This window comes from Lampris incognitus, chromosome 3 (genome assembly GCF_029633865.1).
Source record: "Lampris incognitus isolate fLamInc1 chromosome 3, fLamInc1.hap2, whole genome shotgun sequence".
Lineage (NCBI taxonomy): Eukaryota > Metazoa > Chordata > Actinopteri > Lampriformes > Lampridae > Lampris > Lampris incognitus.
Window position 1 is genome coordinate 77966492 of NC_079213.1, and position 26323 is coordinate 77992814.

At 42.7% G+C, this 26323-nt stretch overlaps 1 protein-coding gene across 1 annotated transcript in view; it reads right to left on the bottom strand.

Moving 5' to 3' along the window:
* Nucleotides 1-26323, bottom strand: part of herc2 (HECT and RLD domain containing E3 ubiquitin protein ligase 2) — a 130451-nt gene that overhangs the window by 13989 nt on the left and 90139 nt on the right. Inside the window, exons 57-87 of the mRNA XM_056275683.1 lie at nucleotides 25574-25685; nucleotides 25410-25491; nucleotides 24894-25128; nucleotides 24238-24415; nucleotides 23659-23740; nucleotides 23386-23557; nucleotides 23152-23296; nucleotides 22131-22356; nucleotides 21836-22007; nucleotides 20973-21159; nucleotides 20473-20616; nucleotides 20158-20349; nucleotides 19802-19955; nucleotides 19481-19588; nucleotides 19247-19378; nucleotides 14592-14750; nucleotides 11317-11435; nucleotides 11055-11180; nucleotides 10793-10948; nucleotides 10370-10684; nucleotides 9964-10178; nucleotides 9566-9743; nucleotides 9079-9240; nucleotides 7813-7904; nucleotides 7561-7700; nucleotides 7201-7388; nucleotides 6614-6811; nucleotides 6381-6464; nucleotides 5763-5904; nucleotides 4417-4611; nucleotides 3894-4006 (exon numbers count right to left, since the gene is read on the bottom strand). Coding sequence (XP_056131658.1) covers nucleotides 3894-4006; nucleotides 4417-4611; nucleotides 5763-5904; nucleotides 6381-6464; nucleotides 6614-6811; nucleotides 7201-7388; nucleotides 7561-7700; nucleotides 7813-7904; nucleotides 9079-9240; nucleotides 9566-9743; nucleotides 9964-10178; nucleotides 10370-10684; nucleotides 10793-10948; nucleotides 11055-11180; nucleotides 11317-11435; nucleotides 14592-14750; nucleotides 19247-19378; nucleotides 19481-19588; nucleotides 19802-19955; nucleotides 20158-20349; nucleotides 20473-20616; nucleotides 20973-21159; nucleotides 21836-22007; nucleotides 22131-22356; nucleotides 23152-23296; nucleotides 23386-23557; nucleotides 23659-23740; nucleotides 24238-24415; nucleotides 24894-25128; nucleotides 25410-25491; nucleotides 25574-25685 — 4903 coding nt within the window. The remainder of the gene's footprint in view (nucleotides 1-3893; nucleotides 4007-4416; nucleotides 4612-5762; nucleotides 5905-6380; nucleotides 6465-6613; nucleotides 6812-7200; nucleotides 7389-7560; nucleotides 7701-7812; nucleotides 7905-9078; nucleotides 9241-9565; nucleotides 9744-9963; nucleotides 10179-10369; nucleotides 10685-10792; nucleotides 10949-11054; nucleotides 11181-11316; nucleotides 11436-14591; nucleotides 14751-19246; nucleotides 19379-19480; nucleotides 19589-19801; nucleotides 19956-20157; nucleotides 20350-20472; nucleotides 20617-20972; nucleotides 21160-21835; nucleotides 22008-22130; nucleotides 22357-23151; nucleotides 23297-23385; nucleotides 23558-23658; nucleotides 23741-24237; nucleotides 24416-24893; nucleotides 25129-25409; nucleotides 25492-25573; nucleotides 25686-26323) is intronic.

The following is a 26323-nucleotide window of genomic DNA, read 5'->3' on the forward strand; positions in this document are numbered from 1 at the left end:
TATATAGTTTAGGCGAACATTGCAGAAAGATGTGTGTTATTGACGGGTTGAAGAGCTCAAGTGACCTCTATATTTGTGAGAAATATCCACAACAGGGCTTGAATGAAAGCTAAGAAGGTCGACTTTAAAATGATACCAAAGACAATATTATAGAACATTGAAAAATGTCCTGACCATGAGGCTAAACCAGGATATGCACCAGCGTCTAAAATGCAATTTACTTTAGGGGGTGGTTAACTTCATGAGCTGATAACTGTGATACAGCTGCCACTCAGGAATGGTTATCATACCAAAATATCATCTACAGACATGGATCCTTTCAAAAATTATAAGTAAGTTTTGCCACCTTGAGTGTACCGAAATAGGAAATTTTGGGCTCTGGCCCATGGACTAATGTGAAGGAGCAGCAGCTCTACTCCAAGCTCCCTCCAGATGTCCGAGCTCCTCACCCTATCGCTAAGGCTGATGAGCCCAGACACCCTACGGAGGAAACTAATTTCAGCCGCTTGTTCCCCAATCCCCTGTGCATAATACATATGCCCATTGAAACTCTAGATAATGGCCACGCCTATTTGCATATGAAGCCAATTGTTGGTTTCGGTCGTTATGCAACTGTGCTGTTTATAAGGCTCAACGTTTCTCCCACTAAACGTTGTGTCTAGATGAACTGATTCACCTTTTTGTGACATTATGGGAGATTTTATTTTTGTTTTTTCACCGCTCTTAGCCTGTCTTGGCCTCCTAACCGCCATGTGGATCACAAAAAAAGTTTTCTAAAGTTGCGCTTAAGACAGTGACAATGGCTGACAACTTGAGCGAGGGGAGCAACACTGATGCAGAGTACAGCAGTTACTTTGAGGAGGAAAACATCAATAAATTAGAAGATTCAGACCCAGATTATGACGTGACTGCTGACCAGCTAGCCAAAGCCCAGTGGGGGAGAGACATGTTTGAGGAGGAGGAGGATTTCGGCGAGTTTGCCGGATTCCGGACTTTTTGTTTATTGATATTTTTCTTTGAAATGTTTATGAACATTAGGACAAGGGCAATCATTTCCAATTAAAGCCAAATGTTTAAGCACTCAAATGGTTTTGATTTCATGTTTCTATCTGCCACAGAGGCTGAGAAAAAAAGTTTTAGTGAACACTGACAATTCTGTCAACTTTTTCAGAAAACCCTTGGGTTTTAGGAGGTTGTTTTCAAACAACGCCTTATATTTTAGTGTGTTTTTTGAGGGGTGCCTTGGGTCATAATGGGTTAAAAAAAAGAAAAATGGAGAGATGGAAGATGGATCCTTCAACCATGTTTATGAGTGTTGCCGTTGCGTAGTTTGCAACTCCACTGTTGACAACACACGAGTTTGGAACACAACAAATCACAATAGCCAGTTGCCCCAAGCAGAGTTTAGCAGAGTAGCCCACGACGGAGATCATCTGTCTTCATGGTAAGTAAGGATAATTGTCACTTGAAATACATTACTTAAATAATAATAAATATCCCCATCACTTCTCCTTAGCCTAAATAAGCCTGAAAACATTCATGTCAGTCATGCCTGGCTTTGCTGCAGTAACCTGAAAGCCGCTATCCTCAGTCAAAACATCAAAATTACGTTTAACGTTACGGTAGTTGAGTGGCGTGGCTAAGCTGTTGACAAACTTAACTGTAGGTTTATTTATGAAACATTGTGGCAGTTCTAGCGAGTAAACAAACAACGGTCCTTGTCACTTCTAAAAATTCTATGGCAACATTGCTTACAGCAGCTGATAACGCTGTCCATTGCTAAATTAGGTTACCCACAAAGCTAGCCATGTTTATCAGTGCAAGACCGCTAACGTAAATGAGCGGTTATACTATAGCATTAAACTTATTCTGCCTAAATGAAGCAATGGTAAATATATCTGTGACTTGCATGTCTGTAGTTACAGTCGGTGCATTGGAAGTTATTAAACCAAAGGGAACACATAAATAAGCATGAGCTGAACAGGTATCTAACATGGCTTGGTAGCCAAACAAAGTTACCTAGCTACACATAAATAGTCAGCAATTGCCCGATGCAGAACAGAACTTATAATTTAGCCATTTATTTTTATTTATTCTTTATTTTGTCAGTGTTCATTTCTAGACTTGGTTGACAATGTATAGTAATGTTAAACATTCTTTAATAAAGTTATTTGTTTAAGTAGGCAGCCTTCTGAGTACCTTTGCATAGTCATACTGGTACAAAAATCAGTGCACAATCCACCTTGAAAAGGTCTAAAATTCACTAAATCGGCTGCCATATTGGCAATCGGTGAATTTTTCCTCTCTAAAATTGGTATTGGCCTCAAAAATCCCGTATCAGTCAAGCTCTAATTATTTTCATGACAGTGCTGTGACAATAAGCAACTCAAACCTGAAAGACTTAACAAAAGAATTGATACAACTTAAGATTGTCATGAAGACAAAAGATGCTGGATTGACAGTGTCCAACTTTAAGCTGTATAATGGTTGCACATTGAAACAATTCTTTTTCTGGCACCCAGTGTTAACACTGTAACATTAGGTACTACATTTTGAGATGTCAAACATTCAGAATATGAGACTCATCCAAAGAACTGCACTGCCACATCAGCTAGAAGCTGCCTGTCATACTGGGAGACTGTGATAATAGTCTAAGTTCTTCCATTTCCAATGTCTAGGGCATTAAATGATAAAGTGACACTGAACCAGTTCAAGTCATTCAAGTCTTTTTTCATTGATCAGTTGTAAGTATTTTCCCTTTTTACTTGAAAATTAATGACAAATATTTTAAGGCACTTCTGTGATAGTTGTTAATCAACAGTGGTGTTATATTATACACTGCACAATCGGATATTATCAGATAAAATGCATAATTTACTTCATTCCGCTCTAAGAAGGCCGCTCTAAGAAAAATAAAGTAGGCTCATTATTTATTGTTTACCTTATTTTCTTTTTATCCATACCCCCCCCCCCCCATTTTTCTCCCCAATTGTATCCGGCCAATTATCCTTACTCTTCCGAACCATCCCAGTCGCTGCTCCACCCTCTCTGCCGATCCGGGGAGGGCTGCAGACTACCACATACCTCCTCCGATACATGTGGAGTCACCAGCCGCTTCTTCACATCTGACAGTGAGGAGTTTCACCAGGGGGCATAGCGCTTGGGAGGCGCTAGTCCAACGACCAGGACACATACCCACATCCGGCTTCCCACCCACAGACATGGCCAATTGTGTCTGTAGGGACACCTGACCAAGCCAGAGTTAACGTGGAGATTCGATCCCCATGTTGGTAGGCAATGGAATAGACCGCCACACTACCCAGACACCCCTATCTTGTTTTCTTTGCTAGTTTTTTTTTATATTTTCACCTAATGGGCACATGTTAGAATGTTAACTTTCAAAATGATGCTTGATGAAGTCTTATCTGTTAGTGCTAATGGGTTCAGTTGCTGCACACATTAGAGTGCAAAGTTGTAATTAGCTGAACCTGTTGTTATGAGCATCCAAATCCTGCATCATTTTGTTTCCATAATGTTTTCATTATATCACCACTGTTACTCATAGCCAGGTCAGTTACATTACTATCACCAGTCTAACGCTAAGGTCCTTGTGTTCAAGATGTTCTGTTCATAAAGAAAACTACAATTCTGAACTTTGCAAAATAAAGACTATTCATTTTGCAATGGAGTGTCATGCCATCTAAAAATATTCAATTCTGGTTCCTCTACGCCTTTTTTTTTTCCCCCATTCTCAATAGGGCATGAATAAAGTTGTTGCTCATGAATTTTACAGAAATAGGTATGTTGTGATTTGGGCTGAGCAGTCATAAAGACTTGAGACTCAAGCTGACTTGCATTTAAAACTCTTGTAAGCATCTTTGTTGTGTATGTACCTCACTGAGGTCAGCAATGGTCAGGTTCATCCCAGCCAGCTGTTTCCATACTGGCTCTGCCAGATTCAGACTGAGGGGGCTACCAGTACGGATGGCAATGCCCAGAAGCACTCCTGCGATTTAAAGAAAAAGGTAGAGCATGTTAATCCTATTACATAAGAACACACAGAACAAATGTCAACATTGTTCTACTTTCACACTGTTATGTGGAAAACACATGGAGCAATAGGAAAAAGAAATAGCTTCTTTGCAAGCACACAATCTGAGTACCTGAAGTTGGATGCAGAATCACTGAATGTGCAATTCAATCACAAACTTTTTCATAAAAAAAGAAAAGGTGGTGTACAATTGGAAAATGTTTACATAACGCATACATTTGGAAAAAAATGCAAAACCAAAAAGAGCACAATAGACAGATATGAAAAAAAACCAACATATATTTTAAGAAATAGAAAAACTATACATTTTCTTCAGTTGGATTGTTAAGGTGGAGTGATAGGGGCAGACGGAAAGTGTGTAATACCTAGGAAACGGAACATGTTCATGTGAAGCGGAGACTTGGCGGCGGGGTTGAGTAGAAAACAGTCTCTGTTGGCACCCGACTCATCGCGGCCGTTGGGGGTGACAATGAGGAGTGGCGTCAGGCCATTCTGCAGTTCCTCGCACATTTCGGCAATGGACTCGCTGTAGCCTCCGCCACAGTCATCTACAGACTCCCCTGAGAAAAGTGTGCATGAGGACGGTGAACAATTTATATTTTTTGCTGATAACCAATGATTTCCATGATCATTTTGGCTGATGCCAATGTCAATATTTTTCATTTCATTTCAATTCCACCATGTCTTAGCTTCCAGCAGTTGAGTTTACCTATCATTATACTGTAACTTTGATGCTTGGTACAGACAGAGACACCTAAAAAACACTCCTTTATTACTTCCTGTCCTGATCTATTACTAAGCACTACACTCTTTCCAAGTGTCTACATTCACTGAGGGAGAGAAACACAAATGACTTCAAATTAAATGGAGACGTGTACAATTTGTTTTGGCACAACACTTTCGCATATCTTTGTTTTTACATTTGTTGTGCAACAGGTTGATCCTCAAAGCTTCTCGATAAAATACTGATTATCACACTTGTCGTCTCAAGTGAAAACTGTTTGCTGTAAATACCAAAAAGGGATATTTGCTCCCTTCAGTCATCAATAAAATTTTTTAGAAATGCACATAAAGTTGGGTATAACATTAGAAATAAGCTTGTCACATTGAAAAAGAAATGGCCCACACTACAGACATTTCTACGTGAGATGTAGCGCCACCTGTCAATCCATCAACGGATGTCGTCATCACCGTCAACAACACATAACGAATGCATCATCATACCAGTGTGACATCCATCCATCCATTATTCTAATCGTTTATCCTGCTCTCAGGGTCACGGGGATGCTGGAGCCTATCCCAGCAGTCATTGGGCGGCAGACGAGGAGACACCCTGGACAGGCCATCACAGGGCCACACCCTGGACAGGCCACCAGGCCATCACAGGGCCACACCCTGGATAGGCTGCCAGGCCATCACAGGGCCCAGTCAGAATAAAAATGCCTCATTGGCGGCACAGTGGCACAGTGGTTAGCGCTGTTGCCTCACAGCAAGAAGGTCCTGGGTTCGAACCCGGCCTAATTTTTTATATCTGTCCTGATATCTGTAACACATTTTTTTTTAGCAATTATTGGCTGATACTTCCATAATTTACAAGTTCATTTTTAAAGAAAGAAAGACTAAAGATGTTACAACACAAACACCCCCCCCATAGCAATCTCTGGTTCCACTCCCATGTTCACTCCTTCAGCCAGCGGGCGATGGCACCTACCCACAAATTTGACCTTCCAGACGCGATGAGGGAGCAGCAGGCTGTCTGGGCTGAAAGAACTCATCTTGGCACACATCTGACCAAATACAGACTTTGTTCCATCAGGGCCTGCCAGGCCGCCTTTGCTACGAGAGCGCTTCACCTGCAGGGGAAAGGCAACAGGAAGGAGATTGTGGCTTGATCTTTGTGTCTCCGTTCTCCAATTTCAGACTCTTTGGTAGAAGGAGAGCCAACACTGATAGGCATGAATTCCTAGAAGTGACAGCCGTCTGCACCGTGCATGCAGCCAGAGCTACAGGGGGTTTGCATGGATGCAGTGGCCCGAATCAAAACTATGTGGAGTAAAGTCTACAGCTCAGACAAAGAGCCTGTACAGACAGGTCAGTGCACGGATCACACATCACACAAAAATCCCTTTATGAAAGAGATCACATGTAATGTTCAGTACTAACTCCGTCTGGAACATAGCCCGACAGTGAGGGAACGAGAGGCAGGAGAGGTGGGGGGGGTGGGGAAGGTTCAGAGGCTGGAGAGAGCATAAAGGAAGGTGGATGTGAGACTGTTCATGAGAGCTAGGTGACCGGGGTGCACGTTGCCTTCAAGGGTTTTCCATTATACCTGTATCCTATTGAGCTCTACTACAGGTCCATGCTGTCTGTCCCTCACCATTGTGGCCTGAACCACCTTCCGAAAAGCAGCTTCCTGTTCAGACAAAATAACAGATAAGAATGTGCTAATTAGATTAAATTCTTTGTGCCATGCAAGTTGTTTTTATTATCATTTTGGCTTGGCACTGCTGCCTCTGTATCATGTGCATATTCATGTAATTTTTAGATGGTGTGACACCTTACCTTGCCCTGAGAAATGAGGATGCCCCTGAGTGTGTCAAAGCCCACTGAGGGACCATGGCCTGTCTGTCCCAGCCGACCCTCCAGGTCAAACATGGGGATGCAGGGGCAGAAGAGCTCAGAGATGTGGTGCAGCAGCAACAGCCTGTTCCTCAGGGCCATGATGGTGATCTCCTGAAGGTGGTTGTACTCCATGGGAACCTTGAACATAACACAAAGTTAAATCAGTGACCGACAGTGCAACAGACGATTCATGTGAGCAGTGTCATGTGAGATTCCCACTGTTTGAGAAGCTTTACTGCCATCTAGTGGACGTCATATATTTTCACCTGTAGCTTTGCACAAACTCAGATCACAGTTTGCATGGTTTTAAAAGCATCTACAGGGTGTCCTGGTGGCTCAGCCAGTTAAGCACGTACCATGCAGTCTCAGGCCTGATCGCAGCATCGCCAGTTCAAACCAGCCAGGTGACTTTTGCTGCCTGTCTTACTACTCTCTTCATCCTGCATTTCCCTTCTCACTCTACTGTCCTGTCAAATTAAGCTAAAAAAAATATCCCTAAAAAATAAAATCAAAAGCGTTTTCAGTACCTGCGCTGGCAGTTTGCCGGCATTGGTGGGCTTGCTTGTAGACCAGGCGAGGGTGTGAGCGGAACCACAGGCAACCCTGTTAATCTTTTTGCCCTGCAGTGCGGCCACAAGCCGTGGCCTCTGGATGGCATTTGTTGTTCCATCACCAAGTTGGCCCTCATCATTGTCACCCCATGTGTACACTTCTCCTGAGTCAAACAAGACAGCAGAGCTTTCTATGCAGCCAAATGGGAAAAGCATGCCTCAAACAAGCTAAACATGACAACAGCATATAAGAACTTAATTTGAACATGTATGTAATAACTACTTTTATGTATTAAAAAATATCTACAGGCATGTACAAGTCATTTTCCTCCCTACCATCCTCTGTGCAGCACACACAGTGGAGTGATCCAGTAGCAATGGCAATGACCTTTTTCCCTTGAAGGCCCTGGACCTGTCGGGGCCTACGAACATGGTCATCAGAACCATGACCCAGTCGATGGTAGTCTCCTTTACCCCTGGGAAAACATGTATGCACATGTGAGTCACACACTTCCTCCTGTCTGTAACATTTCACAGTGATACAAGCAGCCACAACTGATGTGTGAGTGTGTACAATACCATACATACCATGTATACACTGCTCCAGACTTGGTGAGGGCTACAGAGAATTGTGAGCCACACTCCACTTTGACCACTCCCAGGCCAGTCAGAGAATCAATCTGTAAACACCAAGGCACATGGATATCAAGGTACAGATTTTATTCATTCTATCAATTCCACAGACCATGGACAACAATCATGGCAGTCTCCTGGATGAAGTCATTCATTCTGGCACATCTTACAGTGCAATGTGCCTTAATGTCTATTTTTGTTAAGCCCTGTTGGGTCTGTTTGTAAATCCAATTTGATCCTTAGTTTGAAAATGAAAGCACTCGAGTTTCGCGGATTAAGATGCAAAAATATTAGCAAGGTTTATGTGTTCAGGTGTCTGATGAGACAAAGTGACGATTGAGAAACATGTCAAATCATATTTACAATAGAGGGGTAAGTCATTTGAATAGCATGTAAATCAAAAATCCTTTGTCTATATGATATTCTTCTGCATCTCATTCGTCACTTAAGTTTGCTGAAGAGAGTGACATGAATAGGGAATTCTCAGTGTTCTCAATTAATTAATCTCCAGTTTGGCGTCAGAGGATGCACCGATGCCAGTTCAGGGATAAACTTCTTAGACAAAAAAAACATTAGATGCATTTCTAAAAGAAATTAGTTGCTAAAAACGTTACCACAAGCCAGAAAGCTGTCAACTCTATATGCACAGTTAATTGTTATATTTGGAGCATTCAGCCCGCTATCAATTAAAGGTGCTGTGAAGGGGTTGTGAGATGTTCTACTTGAATTCTGACCTCCATCTTTCATGGTGAGAATAACAAATCAAAGCAAGCAAGTCAAACACATTCAAAGAGAGAAGCAGGAGATAAAAACACATTTGCTAAGATGTGTTTTTTTTTAACGCCTTCAATAGATCCCTTTTTCTATTATAGTATATATACTGTATAGTTGGGGGAACTATGAGGGTAAGCCTTCTGATATTTACATGTCATATTATGCTTAATATAGTCATATTATGGAAAAGCTGACATATTACACATAGGACCTTAAAGCAACTCTTTTTTAGGTAGCAATCCTGGCTGAATAGGTGTGGGAGGCAATGATCAGAGGAAATTATGCTATTATGATACTGGTGAAACCTTGCGTAGAACATGACTTTCTTTAATTTCTGGCACTTGGCAAAAAAGTATACCCTGAATATTGGCATAATGACAAAGTAGCCCCTGGTGTATAGAGGTTTCCAGCGGATGCCAGCATGTTCTGCAGCGAAATTTTCCATACCTTCATGGGCACTTTGCAACCATCACTCCCTCCACGGCCCAGTTTGCCATAATCTCCATCTCCCCATGACCAAACCATGTCATCGTCCGTTAGACACAGAGTCTGGGCATCTCCACTGCCACAGGCTACATCAATAACCCTGTGACCCTGCAGTGCATCCACCTGAATAAATCACACAGACACCAACATCAGCTTTGCCTCCTAAGAATCCCCCTGGGCAAGCTTGTCAGAGTCAGGCAGCACAAACAATTTGAATCCTGTCCAAACACTGTTATCTAGAATCCTGCTTGACATGGTGCAAAACAGCCAAGTAACCAAGTGTACAATACAGCAGTTACAAATAAGATCAGAAATCAGTCAAGTGTATTGGAAAACCTTGTTTCTTAAAAATACAAGGAACATCATATATTATGTGTAGTACTGAATTAAACAAAGCACGTATAAATAAACTTGGGTTAGAGAGATGCTGTTTCTGTTGCCTACTGACCAGTTTGGGTTTGAGCTGGTCCTCGCTGTCTCCATGGCCAAGTCGGCCATAGCGACCTTTGCCCCAAGTGTAGAGTTCTCCACTGGCTGTGATACAGGCACTGTGTGCCCCTCCAGCTGCAATGTCCACCACTTCTACCCCCCTCAGGGACTCAATCACACGAGGACGGTCACAAGGGCTGGAAGTAAGAGCAGTCCGCGTCACTAGGAAGTATGACCTTTGCACTACCTACATCCTTTCATCTCATATTATCATGATTGTTTCCAAGTGTAGCTGTGAGACAATGTGTCATAGAGGTGAGCCTAAAAATGCCAGTGAACATCTTGACAGACAGCATATTATTAAGGATCTGAAAAATAAATGTGCAGGGTATATCTGATATTAAATAAGGTGTTGACCTCCTGTTTCCATGTCCCAGCTTTCCATCCTCAGCCTCTCCCCAAGAATAAACCTCGCCTTCAGAAGACAGAGCAAGGCAGTGCTTTCCTCCAGAGTTAACAGCTACTTTCCGGATGAAGACATGTTGGATGGACTCCAACAGGGTGGGAGTGGACACAGACTCAGTGCCACCAATACCCAGCCTACCCCCAGCTCCATATCCTGTTGCATACAGCTGAAGGCAGAGATCATAACACATCAGTATATCATCATTTACGTAGGATCTATAGCTCTATCAAATTCACATTGCCAATCAATATTTCAAAATGATTGTGTCATAATCTATACGGTAGAGCGGGCCGCCTACTAGAGACTGTGTGTCTCAGGTATATAGACAGTGTGCAACTGTTGGCACGGTGGCCTAACCTTTCCATCAGCAGTGACAGCAAAAAGAGTCTGCTCTCCCCCGATGAGCTGGACAGGGCGCAATGTAGCTAGGGCTTCAGTAGGAGTGGGCACTTTGACTTTTGCCCCCTCAATGCCCCCTAGCTGACCTCTGTGGTTGTGGCCCCAGCCGTAGATGGTTCCACTCCCTCCAGCAGAGAGGGTCCAGTCGTCTGGTCGCCGGTTCATCCACTGTACCAGCTGCTCATCATGCTCACGCTTGAATAAGTCATGACTTTCGTGGAGCCCATTCATGCTCTCATGATCAGCCATAAGCTCACGGATTTTCTTGGTCACCTTCAAAGAATAAGAATCGAGTAGAAAAAGGATTAACAACATTCTCGGGCTGGAGTATCATGAGAAAAATTGAAGACTGGCACAGACAGCGCAGACTGGTGCACCCACCTCATCCAGGAAAGGTCTGGGTAGTGGAGTCCTCTTGTCCAAAGCTACAGCCACTCTGGAGGCAGTGCAATATCTGCGGAACCATGCCCACTTATGGGTCTCTGCACAGCAGGGTAAGGTGTCCAGCTCAAGGTCGCAGGCAAGAGCAACCAACACCTAGACCCAATGAACATATGAGTATGTGACAAAAAATGGCTACAGATTCAACATAAACTCAAACCATCATTTTATTACATGGTTAAGGGCCAAATCCTTAAAATACCTTGAAAAATGGGCTGTGGAGCAACTGCTTCCCTCCCCTGACGATTGGGTCCTCATATTCATACTGCCTCTGCAGGGCCTCAGGAAGCCCCTTCACCAGGGCGGCCAGTGCACTGCCAGTGAAACTCTGAAATTACATGGATCATACATTTTCATTAAAAAATTGGCAGCATTGTTCAAATTGGGGAACTGGTTCTGCATGTAATTTCTCAGTGGAGCTATTCAGTGGACATTTCCCATCTGTGTATTCATAGAGTCCTCACCATAGAGCGAGCCTCGCCTTCACTCTCACCCAGCAGCCTGTTTATGTTAATGGACTGGCCGTACTCGGTGGTAAGTAGCTTGCGCAGTCTCTGCAAGGCCCACATCCTATGCCCAGCAGCTACAAAGATAAAAGATGATTAAAAAAAGAATCAGTATTAGGTATTCTACACATTTTTCATTTCAAGATGCAAGCTATTTCAAATGCTTAATTTCTTGACTAGATGGGGAGAAAATACACTGAAGTACAATATGTCTTCTATGTTAACAGGTGCTGGACATCACAACCAGTCAATCAAATGTGGGTCTAAAAATACATATAATGTTAAGATATCAGGAACTGAACAAAAACTTTCCCAAAACGTTTCCATTTTTTAAATCTTTGCCCAAAAACCTTTACAGGTGGAAATTTTCAAAAGTACTTTCCAAACCTGCAAAAGACCCCTACAGTATGCAGTTCAACTTTAAGAAAGAATCCTAGTCCTAAATGAAGTCTGTCAACTATACTTATAAATAATAATAATAACAATAATTACATTTATATACCGCTTTTCTAGACACCCAAACTGCTTCACATTGAAGGGGGTAACTCACCTCAACCACCATCAATGTGTAGCACCCACCTGGGTGATGCACAGCAGCCATTTTGTGGCAGAACATTCACCACACATCAGCTTGAGGAAAACTTACTTATTAAAAACATGTAAAGAAAGGGAATTTCCCTGATTGCTCTAAATCGTCTATTCTCTGAACCCCAATAAGCAGCCCAAGGGCCAGGTCCGGCCCGTGAGAGCCAAATATCTGGCCCACGCCAACCCATTGGCACTAACGCACCTGTTATTACGTGAAATAAAGTGTGTGCTGTTCTACTTTATTTTGACCTCACCCAACACTGTACACTTGACCTATGCCGTAGAGCATACGTAGACATAAGATGTACTCCATAGTCTCTACGGTCCTTGACTAGACAGAGCCACTCACCAGCTAAGTCACAGATAATTAATAACTGTCCTAAACCAAGAACATGGCCTCCGTGAAAAAGCGGAAAGTCGACCAGGAAAACCATCAGTTTAAATCCGACTGGACTGATCAGTTTTATCTTACCCGACCACGCCAATGCCAAACCGACATGCTTAATATGCATGCAGACCGTAGCTGTCTGCAAAGCAGGTAATCTCAAGCGGCACTTTGACACTATGCATGCTGCCAGTTTTAATACCAACTACCCTACAAAATCAGATCACCGCAAACAATAAAATAACAAATATGACATCATACAAGCACTCCGTTTCTACTATCTGTAAATCAACATCAGCACAAGAGAGTGCAACAGCTGCATCACTGCATGTTTCATGGGACCTTGCTAAAGCTAAGAAGCCATTCAATGATGCTGAGTTAATTAAAACATGTGCAATTGATATGGTTGACGACATTTTAAGTCATGATGAGAAAAACAAGGAAACGGTTGTGGAGCTATTAAAGCAGGTGCCATTGTCGGCTAAAACTGGGAAACAAGAAGAGTAGAACTTGTAGCGGAGGAGTGTTTTTTCCAATCTATTCGCCGATTTGAAGAAAGCAGAAGCCATATCACTAGCCATAGACTCGTCTTGTGACCGAATCAATATGGAACAGCTACATGTGTACGCAAGATTTTTTGATGGGAAAACCTTTCAGGGGAGCTACTTTGTTTGCTTCCTCTCTGGGCGCGCAACTGGGGAAATAATCTTTAATGACTTAACAGTTCTTTGAGAAGAATGGCTTGGATATGAGCAAATTGTGTCCGTTGTCACCGATGGGGCTACGTCGGTCAATGGTGCGACAACACAAGGGCTTGGTAAGCAGGCTTGTCGCTGTTAACCCAGCACTCTTAGCATTTCATTGCATTATTCACAAATCAGTGTTGTGCACTAAACGGTGTGGGGGAAAGGAAAGAGGTGATGGATACTGTGACGAGACTGGTAAATTTTGTTCGCAAGAGTTCTAGTCTGCAACATTGCCTTTTCAGAGCTTTGCTGGAGGAAATGTCAGCTGAACACAAGGATCTTTTGCTGCATAATGATGTTTGCTAGCTGAGCAAAGACCGTGTGTTGGAGAGGGTGCGCAACCTGCGCAATGAGCTTGTGTCATTTTTACCCGGACTACGGAGCTAAAAAGACCAAGAATATCAGGTTTTTAAGTGACAATAAGGTGATGGCATATGTTAATTATTTGTGTGACATCATGTCTCATCAAAATCACCTTAATCTGCAATTACAAAGCAAGAACCACACTGTTGCAGACATGTACTAGGTGGTTGAAGCTTTCCAGTCAAAGCTGAACCTTTTGGAGAGGCATTCACGGGAGAAAGTCACACTTTCCAAGTCTGCGGGAGCATTACAAGAAGAACGAAATGTGGGAGGCTCCAGCGATGAAGAATTTCATGACGAGCCTGGCAGAAAACTTCAAAGAACAATTTGAAAGCTCCCTTAAATTCTCAGGTGACATCCTCCTCTTTCTGAGACAGCCGTTCTCCGTTTTGGCTGACAGACAGTGGACTGCAGAGGCCAAAAGGCTGGTGCCTTTCACTGATGAGGCAACTCTTCAGATGGAGGTCTTAGAGATGGGAGCATCTGATTTGCTCAAAGCACAACACAAGGCCATTGGGGTGAGTAACTTTTGGATCAACATGGTTCCCCAAGCTCAATTCAAAAACATGAGAGCTATTGCAATGCTCCTACTCACAATCTTCCCCTCCATGTACATATGTGAGTCATCCTTTTCTTCGATGAACTCTATCAAGAACCAGGAAAGAAACACTCTCTAATGTACATCTTGGCCAGTGCCTCAGGCTTGCCACAACAGAATACAGGCCCAACATCAGAAGGACTGCCTCATCCCATTGCTCTCACTTCTCTCACTGATTGGTGAATGAACATCCATTTATTTTTGTCCATAATTACATGGTTGGTTTTGAACTTATTTTGTTTCAAGAGTGCTTTTTTTGTGTGACCTGCTTTAAAAATCCCAGGCCTAAATTATTACTACCACCACCACCACTACCACTACTAACTACTACTACTAACAATAATAATAATAATAACAACAATAATAATAATAATCGTAATAGCAGCAACAACAACATCTGCATATAAAACAACTTTTGCTGGCGCAATGGGGGAAAAAAAACAGACATTTTGCCCCTTGGCTTGGTGTGCATGACATGATTTGGTCCTTGGGGAAAACTAATTGGGGAACCCTACCCTATATATTATATTGTGAACTGCAAATCTCCTCTTACCCAAGGCGCTAAGCTGGGCACAAGCTGCCAGTGAAGCAGCTAACCGGGGTACTATGCTCCTGTTAGAGGCAAAGTTGAGCCTGAAGTCGAGCAAACAAGTGACCAGGTCCATGGAGGGGCAGGAGAGGATACAGCGATCAGACAGCAAGTCTTTGGGACCTAGTTAAAAAAAAAAAAAAACAGAACAAAACAAAACAAAACAAAACAAGAAAAGGCTTAATGTCACAGAGACCACTTTTATTTAGTATTATGACAGATTATAATTGCTGGGCTGACAGCAGTGTTTTAAAATGATTTTTGTTAGTTCTTACTTTTCTGAAAACTGATCAGCATATATGACTATCATGTCAGGAACATCCTCTACCTTATCAGAAGATCTGATTTAAATAAACCAGAAACACATTTATCTGGAATGATGTGTTGGTGTCTGGGAGAAAAGGAACCCTCCTCTGCCCACTTTACTGGGCAAACACCACATGGTCACTCATCATTTTAGACTGGCTCACTGTTCTTGGCTTTGCAAGAGCAAAGAGGGTAGACTGGGGAGACACTCTCTTGTGCAATCAGAGAAGTAGGTTTATGAAAAAAAAAATTAAACAAGTTCTTTCTTAGCGATGGTTTTTGGCCTTACATTGAGAAACGCCGACTACTTGATTACTAGACAAATCCGCTGTAATGACCAACTGTACTATGCAATACATTTTACAGGGGGACCCTAACCCTTGGATTAACCCACAGTGAGCTGACAGCACACATGCAGTAAAATATGGTGCTGTGACATAAAATTTGTAAAACCTCATAAAAATATCAAGTCAAGCCAAGCTTGTGTGTGTGTGTGTGCATATATATATATATATATATATATATATATACACTGCCCAATTCCAATGAAGTTGGGACGTTGTGTTAAACATGAATAAAAACAGAATACAATGATTTGCAAATCCTTTTCGACCTGTATTCAATTGAATACACTACAAAGACAAGATATTTAATGTTCAAACTGATAAACTTTATTTTTTGCAAATATTCACTCATTTTGAATTTGATGCCTGCAATATGTTCCAAAGAAGCTGGGACAGGGGCAACAAAAGACTGGGAAAGTTGAGGAATGCTCAAAAAACACCTGTTTGGAATGTTCCACAGGTGAACAGCTTAATTGGAAACAGGTGAGTGTCATGATTGGGTATAAAAGGAGCATCCCCGAAAGGCTCAGTCGTTCACAAGCAAGGATGGGGCGAGGTTCACCACTTTGTGAACAACTGCGTGAGCAAATAGTCCGACAGTTTTAAGATCAACGTTTCTCAACGTACAGTTGCAAGGAATTTAGGGATTTCATCATCTACAGCCCATAATATCATCAAAAGATTCAGAGAATCCGAAGAAATCTATGCATGTAAGCGGCAAGGCCGAAAACCAACATTGAATGCCCGTGACCTTCGATCCCTCAGGCGGCACTGCATTAAAAACTGACATCATACTGTAAAAGATATTACCCCGTGGGCTCAGGAAAACTTGGGAAAACCATCGTCAGTTAACACAGTTCATCGCTACATCTACAAGTGCAAGTTAAAACTCTACCATGCAAAGCGAAAGCCATATATCAACAACACCCAGAAACGCTACTGGCTTCTCCGGGCCCGAGCTCATCTGAGATGGACTGACGCAAAGTGGAAAAGTGTGCTGTGGTCTGACGAGTCCACATTTCAAATTGTTTTTGGAAATCATGGATGTCATGTCCTCCGGGCTAAAGAGGAAAAGGACCATCCAGATTGTTATCAGTGCAAAGTTCAAAAGCCAGCATCTGTGATGGTATGGGGGTGTGTTAGTGCCCATGGCATGGGTAGCTTGCACATCTGTGAAGGCGCCATTAATACTGAAAGGTACATACAGGTTTTGGAGCAACATATGCTGCCATCCAAGCGACGTCTTTTTCAGGGACGTCCCTGCTTATTTCAGCAAGACAATGCCAAGCCACATTCTGCACGTGTTACAACAGCATGGCTTCGTAGTACAAGAGTGCGGGTACTAGACTGGCCTGCCTGCAGTCCAGACCTGTCTCCCATTGAAAATGTGTGGCGCATTATGAAGCACAAAACACGACAACGGGGACCCTGGACTGTTGAGCAACTAAAGTCGTACATCAAGCAAGAATGGGAAAGAATTCCACCTACAAAGCTTCAACAATTAGTGTCCTCATTTCCCAAACGCTTATTGAGTGTTGTTAAAAGGAAAAGTGATGTAACACAGTGGTGAACATGCCCCTGTCCCAGCTTTTTTTGGAACGTGTTGCAGGCATCAAATTCAAAATGAGTGAATATTTGCAACAACAAAAAAAAAACAATAAAGTTTATCAGTTTGAACATTAAATATCTTGTCTTTGTAGTGTATTCAACTGAATATAGGTCGAAAAGGATTTGCAAATCATTGTATTCTGTTTTTATTTACATTTTACACAACGTCCCAAATTCATTGGAATTGGGGTTTATATATATATATATATATATATATATATATATATATATATATATATATATATATATATATATATATATATACACACACACACACACACACACACACCCTGAATGGAAGCACCAAGGAAGAAGTTTTAACACTAGCCATTGTAGTTTGTTGGAGTGCTGAAGAGAGTATTTAGCTGAAATCAGCTATTGCCGAACTTTGTAGTAGGAGAGGACTGTCAATGTTTAGCTAAGTCTAGTCTAGAAATTGCTCAATTCTGCAAGGCACATGGGAGAGTGCCTTGCAGAATGGAGTTCTGTAAGTTACTAGTTCATATTTACTAGCAGTTAGCTAGTACAGATTATTGCTATTAGTTTGGCTTGCAAGGAGGAAAAGATTGCTATTCTTCCACAGTTTGAAGATGCTAGGAACTAGCTAGCAGTGCAGTGCCTTCTATGTGGACATTTGAGGACATACTTCTAAGAGCAAGTGTCTTTATGCACGCTCAATAATCCAGGTAAGGAAATCACAGAAAGTTGAATGAGTTCATCTGGACACACGTTTATTGGGAGAATCTTTTCATCACTCATCATCACTTTTCATCACAAGTGACTTCTTCAGTCTCAACTGACCGCAGGTATCCCCACCCTTATGAACAGCACAGTTGCATAACAACTGAAACCAATGATCGGTTTCATATGCAAATTGCCGAAATGGCCTCTATTCTTAACCTGTTGGTAGGCAGTAATGAACATCACATTCAGAACACTATGGATTTTGTGGATAAGGTGAGGGACATCATTATGGAGGCGAATGAAACAATGGTCTCTTATGATGTTAAGTCTCTCATCACGTAAATTCCTGTTGATGAAGCAGTGGAGGTAGTCTGTATGAAATTACAAAACGTCTCCACCCTTAGCAATAGGACCACCCTTAACACTGACCAAGTGTGTCTGCTCTTGAAGCTATCTTCAATCCACGTACTTCACATACAGGAGTCAATACTACAGTCAGAAGCATGGGTATGCTATGGGTTCCCCAGTTTCACCTGGAGTGGCCAACTGTCTATGGAGGAAGTGGGAAAAAGAGGGCTCTGATGTCCTATCCAGAGACACCACCTAGCTATTGTTTCAGATTTGTGGATGACACCTGGGTTAAATTTAATCTCAGGATTTACCACATTTCACCAACCACATTAACTCTGTGGACAACCACATCAAGTTCACCAGGGAGTATGTGAAAAATGGCAGATTAGCCTTCTTGGACTGTGAAATTGCAATTGGTGATGAGGACATTTGATTGTTGATGTTTACTGTAAACCAACACATTGATCAGTACTTAAGGTTTGACTCTCATCATCCACTGGAGCACAAACTAGGAGTCATCAGGACGCTGCACCATCGAGCTGACAACATCCTCATTGATGCAACGACCGAGGAAGGGGAGAAATCCCACATTAAACAGGCTCTCGGTAAGTGTGTTTATCCTAACTGGGCATTTGTCAAAGCGAGGAAGACACCCCAACAGTGCACCAGCCGATCGAAGAGAGAAGAAGGACAACAGCTGTCTAAGCGTAAACCAGTAGTGATTCCATATGTGGCGGGAGTGTCTGAACAGTTGAGACACATATTTTCCTAACACTGTGTTTCAGTGGCTTTCAAACCCCAAAACACGCTGCACCAGAAATTGGTCTACCCCTAGGCTCGGGTCCCCCAGCACAAACACAGTAATATAGTGTATGCTGTTAAGTGCTAGGAGGATTGTACAGTGACTTGTACATTGGGGACACCAAACAGACACTGGCTAAGAGGATGGCACAAAACAGAAGAGCTACCTCGACAGGCCGTGGTCTACACCCATCTACAGGCCAGTGGCCACTCTTTCAAGGATGAGGATGTGCACACCCTTGATGGGGAGGAACACTGGTTTGAATCGGGAGTCCAAGAGGCCATCTATGTGAAGAGGGTACGACCATGAGTGATGAAACGTTTCTCCCAATAAACAGTGTCCAGATGAACTGATTCAGCTTTCTGTGATTGTAACAGCAAGTCTCTCAAAAACGAAACAATCCAGGACTGAAGTACCTGGAGAAATTCTGCGCTCAAGCCAACGGACAGCAGAGCTGACTTTTGGTTTTATGACAATACTAATGAGTTTGCATCCATGTTCATTGAGTGTATTAAAAGCCTCACCAGCAGCAGGCATGATGGGGTAAACAGTGAAGCGCCAGCCCCAGCCGTTGACTGAGCCATCACTGGTGAACTTCCACTTGAGTTCATCCCCAGGGATCCTCAGTTCACTAGACCAATCAGACCATTCCCGCCCTGTTCATAACACATATAACAGCTCACTTAATTAATTTCTATTCCCTCAGCTATGCTTGTACTTGATCAGGTGACATCAGGTTAGGGCTTATGTCATGGCACCTGAGCGAACAGATACAATCCTATTGGCTCCATCCATGATTGTTAGTGGGTCATGGCGTCTTTCAGTGGAACACTGCCTGTCAAACTCAACCCTCAGGCCCTCAGCACCTGCAAAAAAAGCGCAATAGAAAAAGATCTTTACACAATTCAAATAGGCAAATTTCATAAATACAAAAGACAGTACTTTATAGGTCAAGGTGGATGAGCGGTGTTTTAGTTGGGGTCAACGTCTTCTAAACAAAAGGTCTTCAGCTAACCACCATAGCAGCCATAGTGTCTATCAGCAGACATGGTTCCTATTTGTTGCACATTTGTATTTACCTGGGATTTTCACAGTGCCGCTGGTGGAGGTGTCATCTGTGTATGGGTGGCTGCTCTCCACCACCACTGGCTGGGACGACAGACGGCCACTTTGAGAGTCTGTGGCCACATCCTCCAACTCAGTCACACACAATTCTAAGAGCATGTCCGCAACCTGCAAACCATCAGAGACACACACAGTAGACAACCTTTACAAGTCAGCTTCTTTTAAATCGGGACATGTATGCACGCACGCGTGTACAAACACACACACACACACACACACACACACACACACACACACACACACACACACACACACACACACACACACACACACACACACACACACACACACAGTAGCAAAAGTATTTCACCTGTGGATAAGCTGTACCCATGCCAGAAAGCACAGCAGAGAGAACCTCCTTGCCCTTCTCCCCAGAGCGCTGAGACACTGCCAGCTTGAGCAAGTCCACCATCACGCGTGTGTCATCAGGCACCAGCAGGCAGGTGAACTCATCCAGGTACTGAGGTTCTGGACCCACTACTTTACTCTGACTTTCAGAGTCCTAAAAAAATAAAAAATTGTGTAAGAACTAGTCATTAATTTTTGCATGGAGTGAGATGTGTATGAATGGGTGTCTCTGGCTAGGGCAAATTCATATATACAAATCCTTCCTGGGTTGGCTGACCTCTTTTGTCTTGGTCATGGTCTCAGCAATGATGCTGGCTGCTCCAGGGTCATCAGTGACAGGGATGAAGGGACGTGAGGATGCACCGGAGGCCGATGGAGTCACGGCTGACGATGGGGTGATGGCATCTTCTGAGGAAGGAACCTGCTCCACACACACACACACAAAAAGAGAAAGCACAGATGTTGACATCGTTTTTTTAGTGACAGGATGGGAGTATGAATAAATATTTCAGCTGCATATTTCAGCATGTTATTTCAGCATCTCTTGATATATTCTCTGCACCATTACACTTTATCACCTCTTATTTCACCTGTATAAGTCAATCTTTGTGTATATATCTGAAGATTGATGTGTTGTAGTGTTGTTATTCTATATTAAGTACACAGAGAGCCACAAAATTGGAGTCAAATTCCATGTATGTGCAAGTTTACATGGCCAATAAACATGATTCTGATATGCATCATCCATGGGTTAGTTTAGCTAAGTCCATTACCCACCTCTCCCTTCTTGTCTTGCCAGAGGTTAGGGCTGATGCGCTCCTCAGTTTCAGGGTGGACAGGTGGCCCCTCTTCATCGCTCATACATGACGAAGAGGACGAGTCAGATGGAGGGACTGGGGAGCTAGATGGACACTCCACTGGCAACATCATACAGGCAGGCATCAGAGCATCTACTACTGAATCCCTGGGAACACAAAACATGACATGCAGCCCATCACATTAACACCCACTACAGCACTCAGCAAGTTAAATGATTTAGAGGAATGTCATCAATAATTGTCACATCTCGTGTAAACTGCAACAAGAAAATTCAGAAGACTGTAAAATCTATTTCTGGTTCAGTCAAAAATCACTCTTGTGCTCCAGCTTGGTCAGCAAGCAGCAGTAAGGAATCTAACTCAAAGTCAAATGAAGAGACCATATATCTCCCCAATTTTATTATGTTTAACCAGTCAGATGTAAAGTTGATTTAAGATGTTAATGACCTGCATCAAAGCACAACTAGGCATGGCTCCTTGCCAAACTACAAACCTCACAGTCTGAGATACTTGCTATCAGGGATCCACATGACTGTGGAATGGCTTGCTTGAAGAACAGGCCAGCTAATTCAGCTGAACTGCTTCGTAAAACAATTTAATGGACTAGCCTTTATGTCGTGTCTTTGCCAAGTTTTATTTTGGGTTGTAGTTTATATATTTATATTCATACTTTCTATGAATATTTCCAAACTGTATTTCTCAATTTTCATGCCTGTTGCCTACACAGCTTTGTAAAAACACTTTCTAAACTCCACTTCTATATTAGTGCTACGTAAAGTGTATCATCATGAGAGATACATTTCAACCCAGGGCACAACATACCTAGCATACATGATCTGCAAGGCAGAAAGCACATGAGACAGGGCCTGTTGTTTGGCCAGATTACCATCCAGAGACAGAAGGATCTTAGCCAAAGAGGGTCGATTAGGCTTCACACTGCTCTGCCCACTCATTTTGTTGCTGATAGCAGATGAATCACTGTCTGACTGGACACCTGTGTTGAATAGCAGCACCAAAAACACAAAAAAAAATAATGTCAGCTACATCATATAATGTTCATTTCCTGGGGATCCGCCCAAGACTTTGGGAACAGGCTCACTTCTGACAGAGGGGTTACCTAAGTAGGAGGCACCAAGGGAGTCCCTGGCTGTTTGAAAGAGGACAGGCTCGTGAACTGAGGGTGTGGTCACGTCTACGGTGGTCCAAGCCACGCTGTGGGATGAGCCACAAGCCACACGAGTGATCTTCTGGCCCTCCAGACCCTGCACCAGCGTGGGCTTCCTATTCACTGTGGTAGTACCATTTCCCTGCTGTCCATGGTCATTATCACCCCATGCATACACCTAAAGCAGGAATAAAGTTTTGTTTGAGCAAGTAAGCACTATCTGGTTCTATGATTTATATATAAAGCAAAAAAGCTAAGAGAGAAACTCTGAAAAAGAGGTGCAGGAAAGAAAATTGTGGTGGACATTTCATGTAGGCCAGCAGAGGCACACATTTTTCTCCAGAGATAGTAGGTGTAACCACTTGACTGTCGGCACGGAGGAACTAACACTGTTCCTATTTTTTTTCAATACTTTGGTCAGACTTTTATTTCCTGACTGAATTTAAGGTTTTGTTCTGTGTTAAATATAATGCATGCTGATGGTGACAGTGCTATGATTGACAAGTTTTGCCTATATTTCCCCTGCCTTCCCAGACTTTTATGCAATTCTAAAACTTAAGGACAAGGACATTTTTCAAAGCAATTTCCCATGATTTTCTCTCAGACCTGTAAAGAGCCTCAAGAGAATTACGTTTCACATAATTCAAGAGAAAAAAAAACAACAGTGATCTACATCCTAACTCCTGTAACAAATCTCGTAAAGTGCTAAAATATTGAGCAGCTGGCTAAGATCATCAAGGGTGAAAGGACATCATCAAATTATTCCTGAGTAAGTGTATATAGCACAAGGTGAAAGGACGGTTTTAACAGTGAAGGACAGAGGTGAGGGAGAGTAAATATATCAACTCCAAATACAGAAAGTAGTGGAAGCTGGAACGGCACCATATGGAACAGTGCCATGACAGTAAATGAACTAGTGCTTTACTGATGTGCTTTGGTTAAAACTGCTCTGGTGAACGTGCTTGGCACAAACCTGGCCTGTTTCAGTGACAGCCAGACAGTGCAGTGCTCCAACAGCCACGTGGACAATCTTTTTTCCTCTCAGTCCCTCTACCATCTGGGGCTTACGCACGTGGACATCAGTGCCATGGCCCAGTCGGAAGTAGTCCCCTTTGCCCCTGGTTGAAAATAAAAAGTAATTTGCTGTAAAACAAGGAGAAACCTGACCATTAATGATGCAATTGGCTGTATTATACAACCATCTTACCAGGTCCATACTACTCCTGACTTGGTGAGAGCCAAAGAGAACTGTGCTCCACACTCAATTTGGCAGACGCCCTGTCCATTGAGCCGTTCAATATTCTGGGGGATGTTGCAGCCCTCACTGCCCCCACGGCCCAGTTTACCAAAATCCCCATCCCCCCAAGAGAACACCAAGCCTGGTAAGAAACAATAATAATGAAGGACATGAATAAAGCCATCTGTCCACTTCTACAAAAGGCCCCATACAAAGGAGCAGAAACTGTATTGACAGCTGTACCTTCATCAGTGAGGGCTAGAGTTTGAGCATCCCTGCTTCCACAAGCCACCTGAATAACACGGTGTCCCAGAAGCACCTTCACCTGCATTGCAAAGATGGAGCAAGAACGTTAGCAGTTATAGGGATGCAATATATCAGCGATGAAATGTAAATTGAATGAAGTAAATCCAATATCATTTCATCATTTACATCATTATCAAGACAGATGACAGCAAAAAGCACCACCTAGGTACAGGGGACTTCTTTGCCCAACAAAGCCTTTGACAATGAATCTATTAAACACAAATTAGCATTTCTATCAATATAGGCCATATAAACATGCTTTAAAGTACACAGGATTGTAACAGTAGAATACGCAGTCACAGATCAGTAACTGCTGAAATTATTGGGCATTTAGTACCTTTCTTTGAAGCATACCTACATTTCAGCTTTGTAGAAGTGATATTGGCATTACAGTCTAAGTATTGTACTTTGAGATCTCTTGTTTTAGGGCTCTGTCCAGTTATAGCTACAGTGCTGATTAAGTGTCGTTTCTCATGTCCTGGCTGTCATTTGGAGGCCAGCATATGTTCGATTTACCAGTTTGGGCCTGAGCTGAGTAGTGTTATCCCCATGTCCGAGGCGTCCATACTCTCCCAAACCCCAGCTATACAGCTCCCCACTGGAAGTAATGGCTGCACTATGAGAGCTGCCACAGGCAATGTCCCGAATGCGCTTGGTCTTCAGTGCCTCAATCAATCGAGGCTTGTCACAGTTCCTGGAAGAAAAAACAAACCTTTAGCACTTATTTAATTGAAGGGGTTGGTAACAAAATCTACAGAGAAGTTAGTTGGATAAGAATAAGTAAGTGACTCAATTTTAAAACTCATGATCTAAAGGAGCTGAATCCCTATTTGAGGACACGAATAGCCAAGAGTCTAACCTGTGATGTCAAAAAAACCTGGAGGTGTTCTGTTAGCAACTGAAAAAAATGCCGTTGCACACTCACTATGTTTTGAAAATTAACAAACAAGTATAAATTGGGGAAAAAAAATCTTTATCCATCCTGGGTACTAGCACAGTGAACTGTTACCATCTCTACAGAGCTGCATGCTAAAATGACAAACTGACACTCACTGTCCCAGTGGAGGACTGTGGTGAATGTCATAAAAATAGGCCAAACTTTGATGATCAACAGTGATAGCACGATTCAGAAAGATTATCCAGGTATGTTCTTCTTTAAGGTGATGACATACATTCTGCTGAAGTGTCCCAGTTTGCCATCGTCTCCTTCACCCCAAGAGAAGACCTTTCCATCCACTGTCAGGGCCATGGCATGACGCCCCCCAGAGTGCACAGCAACCTTCTTCACCACATAGTTGCTGAGAGCGGTGATCTGGCGGGGAATGGGGATGGTCCCACTAGACAAACCTAGGCCCAACCTGCCATTTGTAGCCTCTCCGCATGCGTACACCTTCCCTTCCACTGTCACTGTATACACAACGCATCAAGTAAATTTGAAAAATCCAAACACTGCACACAGCTAAACATGTGGAAAATTATAAATGCATTGCTAGGCTGTGGGCCAGTGAATGAGGTTCAATAACATTTTAATCTATCTTGAATAACCCATTTCATTTTTAGATTAGGAGTGGCGCCCCTTGCCTTACATTTTCAGCATCTTGAGAACTAGAGCACTATTTGCCCCTCTTCACACCAATTGCAGTCGTACACACATGTAAACTATTCATGAAGTAGCAAGGCTCACTCACCTGCAAAGAGGCTCTTCGACCCTCCAGCCACTTGTACCACATTGAGAGCAGAAAGGGTTTCAGAAAAGGATGGCACCTTGATCTGTGACCAACACAAACAATATACATGAGCAGACCGAAGATTGAAGGGGGAAGTTATTCTCTCATCATGCAACACATTTCACCTTTGATCCCTTGAGTCCTCCCAGCTGGTCCTTGTCATTTAGTCCCCAAACAAACACTTTGGTCCTGATGGTGGCTGCTGACTCCAATCCTGATGATTTCTTACGGGCAAGACTGGCGAGCAACAGAAATTTGAGCTGAGTATTAGAATCTGAATCTAATGCATCTTCATTTTGTCATTTTGTTTGTTTTCAGTTGGAAAAATCAACAGGAATTGTATGCTATATTTTCTACAGGAATATAGCTGAAAGACACACAGAGACAGAGTATACATTGGCCCATAAAGTCAAACATCAGTCAACCAAACTAATCTCAAACCTGTCTCAATAGAAAAGCTTTCAGAGTGGAATTTACCAGTGTGGAAGAATTTATTGTGACCATCTTCTGTGTTAATAAACAAGAGCAAGTATTAAAAAGGAAATCTGGATTGGATTTTAGAGTTAAGATGGGTGGTGGTGTGTGTGTGTGTGTGTGTGTGTGTGTGTATATATGTGTGTGTGTGTGTGTGTGTGTGTGTGTGTGTGTGTGTGTGTGTGTGTGTGTGTGTGTGTGTGTGTTGTGGTTGGGGTGTTTAAACCAACTCTTGCAGAGCAGCTGATCTAAAATAACATCAACAGAACCTTCCCTTTTATTGTCTCACTTGTGAAACTGCCAGAGTACAAACTGCGATAAAGGTGAGCCAAGTTTGTCAGCACTACCATGCTTGCTAATGACAGGGTTATGATTGGGAATGTTAGATAGAATCACAACAC